The 11,065-nt window shown below is 40.3% G+C and overlaps 1 protein-coding gene across 3 annotated transcripts; it reads left to right on the plus strand.

The window, feature by feature from the left end:
* Positions 1-1,848: 1,848 nt before the first annotated feature.
* On the plus strand, positions 1,849-9,188 carry aipl1 (aryl hydrocarbon receptor interacting protein-like 1). 3 transcript variants are annotated; one of them, XM_053422936.1, is made up of 8 exons: positions 1,870-1,963; positions 2,311-2,375; positions 3,009-3,132; positions 5,004-5,183; positions 7,019-7,207; positions 7,294-7,470; positions 8,360-8,501; positions 8,826-9,188. In XM_053422936.1, exons 3-8 carry the CDS (start codon positions 3,028-3,030, stop codon positions 9,023-9,025), a joined length of 993 nt encoding a protein of 330 aa, XP_053278911.1. In that variant the 5' UTR covers positions 1,870-1,963; positions 2,311-2,375; positions 3,009-3,027; the 3' UTR covers positions 9,026-9,188. The 3 variants fall into 3 exon arrangements, with proteins under 3 accessions (XP_053278912.1, XP_053278911.1, XP_053278913.1); XM_053422938.1 differs by having other exon boundaries at positions 1,871-1,963; positions 2,292-2,375; XM_053422937.1 differs by lacking the exon at positions 2,311-2,375 and having other exon boundaries at positions 1,849-1,963.
* The last annotated feature ends 1,877 nt before the right edge of the window (positions 9,189-11,065 follow it).

Raw genomic sequence — 11,065 nt, forward strand, 5'->3', positions numbered from 1 at the left:
GTAGATGTTAAATAAAGCCCATTACATCTCACCAAACAGCTTTTGTTCCTAAAATTACATCTTTTACCAAGTATGTCAATCATGTTCCTCCTTGACCAAACTGTGCAGAGCTAAAGTAATGGAACTGCTTTGTCAGATCATCTCAAACCAGTAAATCATAAACAAATAAAAGTTTTGGACTTGTCATCATTATTGTCGGGATCGTTGGAAAAGCTTCAGTAGGTTCAAAGTTTCTATGATTTCCTTCCAAAGCCTGCACAGATGAAACCTCTGGCAAAATGTTAGATGTTATGAATTCTGTAATACCCATTACTTGTGTGCGTGTGTGTGTAAGTATTTGTGTGTGAACCATCTTTCCAGCTGAGGGTACAGCATCTGGACAGATTGCTCGTGGCTGTGTTTCTAAGATGTGAGTGATCTTTCTGCAGAACAGAGTGTGTAACGAATATCTGTGCATTGGTCCGCGGACTAATATGAATATGTGTGAGTCTGTGTAAGAGTCACGGAGGCTGTGTGTGTATGTGTGTGTGTGTGTGTGTGTGTGCGTGTGTGTGTGTGTGTGTGTGTGTGTGTGTGTGTGTGTTTCCTCTTATAGACAGTTTTCTTTTTGCATCTGCTAGCTCAGCTCTACATGTCAATCTGACAGAGAAAAGAAAGGATTCTATCTCTTTCTGTCTCTCTCTCTCCCTCCCCCCCACTATTTCTCCCAGTCTCTCTCTCTCTTCCTCATTCCCACAGCACCAGCACAAAAGGTTTACACATTCATAAACATTAAGCGCTGTGCGTGTGTGTCATGCGTCATGGAAGGATACTTCCCCTGTTATGTATATGAATGAATGGCTGTGCGCCCCTCCCCAGCAAGTCCATGACTGTACTTTCCATAAATAGAGTATGACTTGCTAAAGTGGAACTAATGCATCAGTGATGAGTTTCCATCAGGGTTGAGCATGCTGGAGACCAGGTTTTAAGCTGGTAGCTCAACCTGTTCTCAAAGACGTAAATGCATGCGCTTCAGTAAACTGGCACATTCGATTTCCTGCGCCACAGTGTGCATCTGGCAAATTTGGATTATGCATATATGCACAAACGTACCTAGACACGCTTAGACCGGCCGAGGAAGGTGTAGGCGGTGTTACGCAAGCAATAGAAGTCCCTCTGACACACAGCTGACTCACTGACTCAGCCTTACCTCTCCAACAGGTTGAATGAAACACTTAAGTTATCTCTCTCTCTGAGCTGAGGTCGCCGATAGCCCTTTAAATCAAGCCGCCTCGTCAAAACAAGCCTTTTCTGGAAATGATGATCTAAATACCGAAATCAGGAGTCCAGCAAAAGAGATTAATGATTTATTTTTCTCTTTTAAACTCTGGGATATGATAATAATGTAAAAGGCTGTAACTATAGCAACCCAAACCTGTCATCCAAGAGAAACACCCCCACCATGTGCCCATGTTGCATTCTCAGTGTCCCAGTGTTAACCATAGAAAATAGCCAAATCCAGAAAGAGGAATTGATTTATAAGCATTTGTTTTAAGTTAAGTTAAAGTCTGCGACTGTTAATGATGAATTATGAAGATGTGTGTAAAAAGCCTATTCTAGGTTAAAGAAAACAACAATTTGTAGGATTATTTTATATTCAGTTTCTGCAAATAGTTCCCTTCTACCTGAATTTTACACACTGGATCTTTAAATGTCGCACAGGGGATATACTTGTCCACATTAGACACTGTCAGGACAAGGCCCAATATGAAGAGCTCCTGCTGCTCTAACAATCTCATCCACAGGAGGGTGCTAAAGCTGCTCTTTACCTTGGAGAGCTGCCAAGTGCATACCAAACTGTTACCCAATCCTATTTGTCACAGAATCGTGAAAAAAAGGCAACCATTACAGATAGAGTGTTGCAGCACTTTACAAGGATTTATTTGAACAGGGACAAGACAGCAGCCGTGTCCGGTATTTCTTGGTGAGACACCTTCTCCTTCATGTTGCTCCACACAGGAAACACAGGCTGTAAAGTTATGCAATTGTGAGCAGTGCCAAGGTGCAGTTATAGGGTTTTTGTATTTGTGCAATTATAACGGAGCAAGGCATTAACACTGGGTAATGTTCGAGAATAATTGCCAGATCAAACTGCTTGCAGACTTTGTTAGCACACACACTACAGGAGCTTTGGATTAGTCACACATATGCAAACACAGCTACACACATGCACACATGACCCAGATGGGAGACAGATGTTTCATAGACAAGGTCAAGGAGTCCACACTGTAATTGTCTGCTCCATTTCTCAGTATTCTCTGCATTGTTCAGATCACCACATCCACGTAAATCCAGGAAATTTCCTCCAGAATGGAAAACATGTCCTTCTCTCACAGGCCTGTATTTTATCTTCTCTTTCTAATATGAGGACACAAAACACACACACACACACACACACACACACACACACACACACACGCACACAAAACACTGCAGTTCTCTGCTCATGTAAAGCACATGTTGCTGCAATAAGAGCATCCAAAATCTTTCTTCACTTTATATTTCTTTCATTCTGATTCACTGTGGAACTCTAAATTCTACCAATACCAATACCAATTTCACTTATACATTTGTTGTTTTTAAGTGCAATATTAAGTACGTAAAATAGCTAATTTATTACTCATTTATTGGTTGTTTGTTCATTGGTTTGTGTCTTTTGTCAGATTTTAAACTTGTATTTTTATAAATTGTAAATAAACTGTTTTTTAGAACTCTGATTTTGTTCTGCTTTCTCTTGTACAATAGCCATGAAGTCTTTCTATTCTATTAGATTCGATCTGCATCTCCTCCTTTCTGGATGTTGATGATTCAGAGAAAGTGCTGATGATGACTGACTAATGCCAGAAGGAGTTTCTAATCTCATTATCCCAAACCCAAACTAATCCGCCATGGACAACACCTCCAGCTCATACAGACACATGTTGCATGATACGTGCCTGATATACTGTGTGTGTTCATGATAACCCCAGGTGAGCCATTCCAATAAAGATGTCGGATATGCAGGATACGCTGCTGCTGGGATCAGAGGGAATTAAGAAAACAATCCTGTATGGAGGCACCGGAGACATTCCTAAGTTCATCACGGGGGCAAAGGTACTGTTGGCCTTTGACACTTTATATGCACTTTCATTTAGGCTTTGCAGTCATCCAGTATAAACTAGGCTGTGTGGGCCTATATCTATTTTACTATGAGTATCAAATCCAATTAAATCTTATTTCAGATAAATAGCAACTATGAGGGATCTTGTTCTGGACAAATGAAACAAGATGAATTCAGAAAAAACTCCCAAAGCTTGTTTCTATGCTTTAATCTAATTAGAACTACGAATGAAATCTATCATATGCATTTGATTATCATGCACATATGACTGTGTGCAGACAAAGCAGAACATTGTTATCCGGAGCATAGTAAAACAATTACAAGGCGTGAAGATATGAGAGGATGTCCAGACAGAGGCTTGATGTTACAGAACACTGAGAGTATTCTGCAGCCTGGGAATTTTCCAACAAAGGATCAGATCATCTGTTTGCACATTAAGAGCAAGCACTGTGTGCGGTGTCTCCCTGAGGATGTTTCTTCATATGCCCGAGCTCCATAACAATACCCACTGTTATTGGCCTGTTGAAGAGTACGACAATATTATATTCGCACCAGGTCCAGAGGGCTGTTGCTCAGTATGAAAGGTTTCATTACCTGTGATTTATGCATTGGTAATTATCTTGACTTGTGCCAGTTTCCAGCAGTCGTAGGATGCAGCAGCAGGATGAGTGAGGGGGGGCACGTTTATGTTCTTACAATTCCCGCCGGCCGCCAGCAGAGGTTGATAGAGGATGGATATCACCCGAAGCCCCTTTAATGAGCAAATTGTTTACAGAACTTTAACCAACATGGTTTGAATCAGCTGCGTCATGTGAGAATTAGTCAACATAAAGAATGCTAATGTGTGGAAAGGAAGAAATGACCTCCAAGTCTTTATAAGATTAACTGTTTTGACAAGCTGTATAAAACCATTCTTCAATTTGATAAAGAGGTTTTTTGAGTGATCAGTATCATAAATCGTGCCTCGTCCATGTTAGTGAATGGGACATGGACCAAACTACAAAGTAATTTAAGGTAGTTCTCATCACCCTGTTGGTTCAAGTGTTCATTTTCTGGTAAGTTTGGTTTTATTTAGTCATTTGATGTTGTAAAAACAGGCTGAAACTTCATGATTGACAGCTGAGACTGACTCACTATTGGTGAAGCGTGTGTATCGTCGGGGCCTGGCTGCTGCAGGTCAATCACCTGATCTCTACTGCGCAGGCTCTGGCTCCAAATGCACAAGATGTCTGTGTCATATCTAGGATATTTAAGCTTGAATTCCGTAAATAGTGGGAGCAAGTGGAGATGTGTTGTCCCTCTTTATATCACTCTGCAGTAGATGTTAATATTTGTGCTAAATGTTAGAGTTCCTGTATCTTTTCTTTTGCCACAGGCTTTTATTTTTTGCAATAGTCAATTTATTTAATTGTCTGAGAATATAAACAGGCACACGCATATAAATTAAGGAGTAAATGACAATACATACTTCTACATGTTGAAACGGAGGACAAAGACATAAACCAGAAAAAAAGAAAGATAAAAAGACAATATAAAAGAAGCAATGAGCCTACGTTTTAATGGGACCAAAGAAGCAAATACATATGTGTATATATTTATAAGAGAGTTCACATAGAGGGGACTGAGTGTTGGATTTAAGGGCCATAAATGTGGTGAAGCAGAGAACAGGAGATGTGGTATGCTCCCACCAGAAGAAACATTTTGACTGATAGTGTGAGCTCCCTGCCACTGTTGGACCAGCTTCTCCTACACAACACGCCTGTGGTTTGGACTCCTTCAGTAAATATAAGGAAGCAAGGAACAATTTGTCTTTGACTTTTAAAAATCTAACTTCATACAGTTAATATGTTTATTTTTCCTCCAGGTGACGTTTCACTTCCGCACCCAGCTGTGCGATGATGAACGCACAGTAATAGATGACAGCAAAGTGGTCGGGACGCCCATGGAGATCGTGATCGGCAACATGTTCAAACTGGACATATGGGAGACTCTGTTGGCCTCCATGAGGATCGGTGAGGTGGCGGATTTCTGGTGTGACATCAATGTGAGTTTTTTTATGTGGGACCTTGTATTTGATTTTAAAGCACAGGGGATTATATCTTTTACAGTCTGAGACGTGTGACTGTGCATGTTAGACATCACGCTGCAGATGTGGAGGTCACAGTCTCTGAGTTCAATAACAAGCAACAAATTATCACAATAACACATGTTTTATGTGACACAATTATACATTTACAGCTGAGACATGAAGCACAAGCATATTTTTCAACCCTCCTAAGATAGCTTACATGGTCATAAATATCGAAAATCAATATGGAGGCAGGTAATAGGAGAGAAAGTATCACTATACATAATATTTCCGATGCGAACCTTCTCCTTGCGCTCACCTCCAATCTGTTAGAGTGAGGAAGTGAATAAAATATTTTGAATACTTTCAGTGGCAAGCAAATCCACAGCATGACTTTGTGTGGAGTTCAACCCCGGTGAACTTGACCCTTCGGCTGCAAAGAGTTGACATATGACAGACGATCATAGCTTTCTCAAAACTGGATCAACAGGCTACACCAAGCAGAAACACTTACATAATTATAATTGCGATAATATATTTGAATATTAACGAACAATCCAAACCCAGTTACCGTTTGAATTCCCTGCATAATTCTGTGTGAGTAATCTTTTGTTTGTTTCTGTGGAACCTCCCCCTGTTATAAAAGCTCACACAGATATTTGGCAAATAAACATGTACGCACCAACAGAATATTTGTGATGCAAACATACCTCCTGTGTGTGTGTGTGTGTGTGTGTGTGCGTGTGTGTGTGTGTGTGTGTGTGTGTGTGTGTGTGTGTGTGTGTGTCAGAGACAGATGGATTGAGGCATATTCTTATTAATCTGCAGCTGCCTCTCTTTCCTCTAATCGGCTCTGATTCCTGCTGAATCAGCACTCCGCTGACTCCCCCCCACTCTGATTAGATGTGATTGAGGCTTAGCATTTCATCACTCTCACTCTGAGCAGCATGGCCGCTCGCCACTCACTCTACTGTAAACTCTCTGTAGTGTCACTGCCCCCCAGTGGAGGGCTAACTTAACATGTTGAACGGAGGAAACAGACTACAGATGATCTGAAACAGCGAATAATTAATATTTAATTTGATCAACTTATTGTAAGATAAATCCTATATCTCATGAATAGAACATATGTGTAAGTAAAGGAATTTGGGTCTGTGCATAACTTATTTTCACATGTCCACTGACCAGGATTTAAAAGTATCAGAATTAAAAACTAAAAATGCTTTCTTATTTTCTGTTATGCTTTTGTTGTTAAAACTATGTAACAACGGTAATTTTATAAATGCAAAAAAAGAATCTGACTAAAAAGCAATGTAAAATAAAACTAGAATGGTTGTCAGTAGAGTTCATGCCTCCGCCATGGACCAATTCACAAAAATTCCCTAAATCCAATTTTTATTTTGTATTTGCACCAAATTCCATCAGTATTGAAAATCGATCCATCTCAAAACACTGAACAAAGTCAAAAAAAATGTCAAGCCTAACCCATAAAATATCCTTCCTCCAAGTTTCATGGTAATCTATCCAATAATTGCTGTGTAATCCTTCTAACTTTCACACAGACAGACTAAGAAAACACAGATTAAAAAAGTCATAACATAATAATAACCATTTAAATCTGAAACAAAAGTTTTTAGAGTGTAAGCTGCATTTAAAGTAAGAAATTTGAAAATGTGATCAGTTAAAATGAAGCCAGGGTTGGTCTTTGAAGTTCACGGTGATTCCTTCGGGAGACCACCTATTAATAGTCCGACCATTATTATTTACTGATTTCATTCATAAATTTGACTTGTGTTGAACATCTTCTCCAGCACACTGGCGTTTACCCACTTGTCTCCAAGAGTATGCGACGCATTGCTGAAGGCAAAGATCCTGTGGACTGGCACATCCACACGTGTGGCATGGCTAACATGTTCGCCTACCACACCCTTGGCTACGACGACCTGGATGAGCTCATGAAGGAACCCAAACCTCTCTTCTTTGTCCTCGAGCTGCTCATGGTGAGAAAAGACAGGGCACACCCACGCAGGTTTGAACGAGGATGTAATATGAAACTTGTGGAATCAAACTCCCGTGCATTTTGCAGGTGCAGCAGCCCAGTGAGTACAACAGGGAGTCGTGGGCTCTGAGCGATGAGGAGAGGCTGAAGATCGTTCCTGTGCTGCATGGCCAAGGGAACAAGCTCTTCAAACAAGGACGCTACCAAGACGCGACGCAAAAATACAAGGAGGCCATCATCTGCATCAAAAATGTTCAGACTAAGGTCTGGATCAAATAAGATGCTGTTAAATAGAACATGTTTTGCTTCTATAAACCATTTGTTTATGGATGGATGGATGGATTCAATTCAAATTTGAATGATAGTTTGATGGATGGAGGGATGGATTCAAATCAATTCAAATTTGAATGGATGGACGGATGGATGGGCTTACAGTATGAATTGACATAGATGTCAATGTCAATGTCCATTTTATTTATATAGCACATTAAAAACCAACTTGGTTGACCAAAGTGCTTTACAGGTGTAATGGTACAACAAAAGGACAGTAAAAACGTATTACATTAGAGTGCAATAATACAAATAAAAAAAATAAAAGATATACGATAAGATAAATAAAAATCAGCTGCAATGAAACGTACTCAGCTCGAGGAGAAAGCCTGAGAGAACAGGTGTGTTTTGAATTGTGATTAAAAGTGTGTTAAAGACGGGGCGGATCTAATGTGAAGTGGTCGGTTGTTCCACAGGTTTGGGGGGGGCTACTGCAAAGAAGCGATAACCTCTGGTTACTAGCCTTGTCTGAGGTTTGTCAAGGAGCAGCTCAGTGGCTGATCTCAGTTCCCTAACTGGAGTGTGTATAAAGAGATGTTTGGATAAGTAAGACGGTGCCAGTCCGTTAAGAGACTTAAAAGTTAAAACTAACGATCCTGTGACAAACAGGAAGCCAGTGTTTTGGACTAGCTGCAGGCGTTTCATTGAGGATTTGTCTAAGCCTACATACAGAGAATTACAATAATCAAGACAGGAGTTTATGAATGCATGGATAACTCTCTCAAGGTCTTTATGTGGGAGGTAGGCCTTTCACCTTGGCTATTTGTCGCAGTTGAAAACCAAACCAAACCATAATTAGATATGCACTATGTTCACCCTTCAGAAAAAATCCTGGGAGGTCCCGTGGATGAAACTGGAGAAAATGGCCAACACCTTGACCTTGAACTACTGCCAATGTTTGCACCGTATGGAGGAGTACTACGAGGTCATCGAGCACACCAGTGACATCATCAATCAGCACCCAGGTTAGGCTGACGTGAACTGAAGGAGTAACAGTGGCGTTATTAAAGCAGAAAATCGTTAGACAGCAGGAAAGTACACAATGACATTCCAGTTGGATGATTTACGAGTGTGCTGTGTAAGTCTTACTACAGCCTCTCAGTTTATCCAGGCTTTAACAAGCTGGCTATGTTTTTTTTACAGTGTCTGTGCATATGTGAGTTTTTATTGTGGTTGTACATTTTCTGTATTTCCCATGTGTCTATAAAACCCTGAGCGCTTAAAAGTAGTTCAGCCTCTTTTGCAACACTATCATGCACAGCCAATATGTTTTCCTACTTGTCCTCCAGGCGTAATGAAGGCCTTCTACCTACGAGGGAAAGCCCACATGGAGGTGTGGAACGAGGCAGAGGCCCGGCAGGACTTCAGCAGGGTGCTGGACCTGGACCCTCGCATGAAGAAGGCTGTGAAGAAGGAACTGGCTGTGCTCAATATGCGCATGGAAGAGAAGAACCAGGAGGACAGGGAAACGTACAAGGGCATGTTCTGACCAGGACCGACTGCGACTATAAGGCTGCGGGCAATCAGTGACGTGATGTGACAAAGACGGAGTGAAATTGTTGAAACAAAAATCTATGTTATTTATGATATTTTCAAACAATAAAATAATACATTGATGCTGGTTCAATAAATCAGGAATTGTATGAACACCACTCTTTAGGCCCATCTACCTTTTTTTACCAAACCATGATTGAGACGACATCGAACTTAAATTCACCTATATATATTACTATCTTTAAAAAGTTTTTCAGCATTATATCATGAATGCTACCATTAGCAATGCATTACATGATTTGCCTGGAAAATAATTATTACATTATTAAATAGTGTTTAAGAATAGTAAGTAATAAAATCTTTGTTTATCTTTATTGTCAAGAGTTAGATAGGAAATCCATAAATCTAATGGCAGCGGGAGCCAGTTTAGTTTATGTTATCTTGGTTTCGCCTAGTTTAGCTTCACTTAGTTTAGCTTGGATTTTCTTTGTTTACTTTATCTTGTCTTATCTTATCTTACAGCTATCTGGGCACTGTCCAAGAGAGAGAAAGACCTCTAGCACAGATAAAGGTCGTCACATAACTCAATCTATTTATTTTGTTTAGTCCAGGTGAACAAAGGATATGTATTATTTGCAGACTTGATCAAACAAAAAAAGATTTCAAACAAAGTAATTAATTACTGATAGATGGTTTGCATTTTGTCCAGAACCTGGGTGTTTCGTTTTATTTCCAGTGAGAGGCTGTATCAGTCTTCTTATCAAACTCAGGGGAACAGCAAATATGTTTCCTAAAATGTAGAACTTTTCCTTTAACGTTGTGTTTTGATCTGGAATACTCTTTTGAAATTTTTTAAGGAACTCATCCAACCATTCGTCTGTCTGTCTTAGAATAATGACAGCCTCTGGCCTCTGTTAAAGACCTGAAGTGCTGGCTATGTTCTTTTTAAAGAGTACTGCTAGAAAGTCAACTGAAGACCAAATCACGTCTCAAAGTCTTGTAAGCACATTGGCCTCCCACAAGGTGGAGCTGTGACCACATCCTCAGGGTTAGCCTGAACCCTCCTGGTGAAATGGTCCTGAGCTGCATTTAAATCTTCATGAGGAGTCTGGGGCCTTGTAAAACTAAATGATGTGGCTGGTACTTGCTGTTCATCTCCCTCCTGTCTCTCTTTTGTGCAAGCGTTTACCGCAGAGCCTTCATAACAAAGTGTTGTGAGAAAAGAAAGGAAACAGGCCTAATGGAAATGAAGAGTTCTGACTCCAACATCCTCCTCTGAGTTTCCTTAGAACCACAGAAATTCACTGGAAAAACTCACTTGAATGTTCTTAGATCGATAGTGTTGCAACAGTTTCATTCACGGAATCATCATCTGGACCACTGTCCCCCTCATCACCACCAAAGGTCACAGTGCAGTGCAGCAGCCACTCTGACGAATGAGGCGTACGCTAATGCACCAGTCTAACGAAGAGGGAAATCAATAGGAGAGGATGAGAGTAAAGAAAAAAATATCACGATTAAGCATTCAACTAAGCATTCAAGCCATTACAACCACATTTGTTGCACGTCTGAGAAGGGTAGATAAAGACACTGCAAACGATGGACTTTTATTCGAAATTAAATTGTATATGAATATAATTTCATTCACAGATGGAAAAAAGATAATTTTCTCAGTGACATTTATTAACATGACAGAGACAGAGTTGATTTGATTCAGGGATGTCTGTCCGAGCCTTAAGAAACCTTGTCCCGGGAAACAACGCGGAGGCTACAGCAAATTCTGCATAGCAGCACAATCTGCTGCAGGCTTCCCTCCATAAACAATTGGTGCTGATGCTGAGGAGAGGGGGAGAGAAGGAATGGTGGAGCAGGAGGAGGAGGAGGAGGAGGAGGGAGAGCTATCATGAGATGCGTCAAGTTATAATAATGCAGGAAGTGGGACGGCTGTGGATTCAACAAAATAAGTTTCAAAGGAGAGAGAGGAAGGAAATAAAGATGTATATATATATATATATATATATATATATAAAATGGG

Source organism: Pleuronectes platessa, chromosome 5, assembly GCF_947347685.1.
Source record: "Pleuronectes platessa chromosome 5, fPlePla1.1, whole genome shotgun sequence".
Classification (NCBI taxonomy): domain Eukaryota; kingdom Metazoa; phylum Chordata; class Actinopteri; order Pleuronectiformes; family Pleuronectidae; genus Pleuronectes; species Pleuronectes platessa.

Excerpts from the sequence above, each read along its gene's own strand:
- aipl1 (XM_053422937.1), top strand. The coding sequence starts at position 3,028 with ATGTCGGATATGCAGGATACGCTGCTGCTGGGATCAGAGGGAATTAAG. Across the intron at positions 7,208-7,293 it reads TTGTCCTCGAGCTGCTCATG|GTGCAGCAGCCCAGTGAGTA; the intron begins GTGAGAAAAGAC and ends TGCATTTTGCAG. Across the intron at positions 8,502-8,825 it reads CATCATCAATCAGCACCCAG|GCGTAATGAAGGCCTTCTAC; the intron begins GTTAGGCTGACG and ends CTTGTCCTCCAG.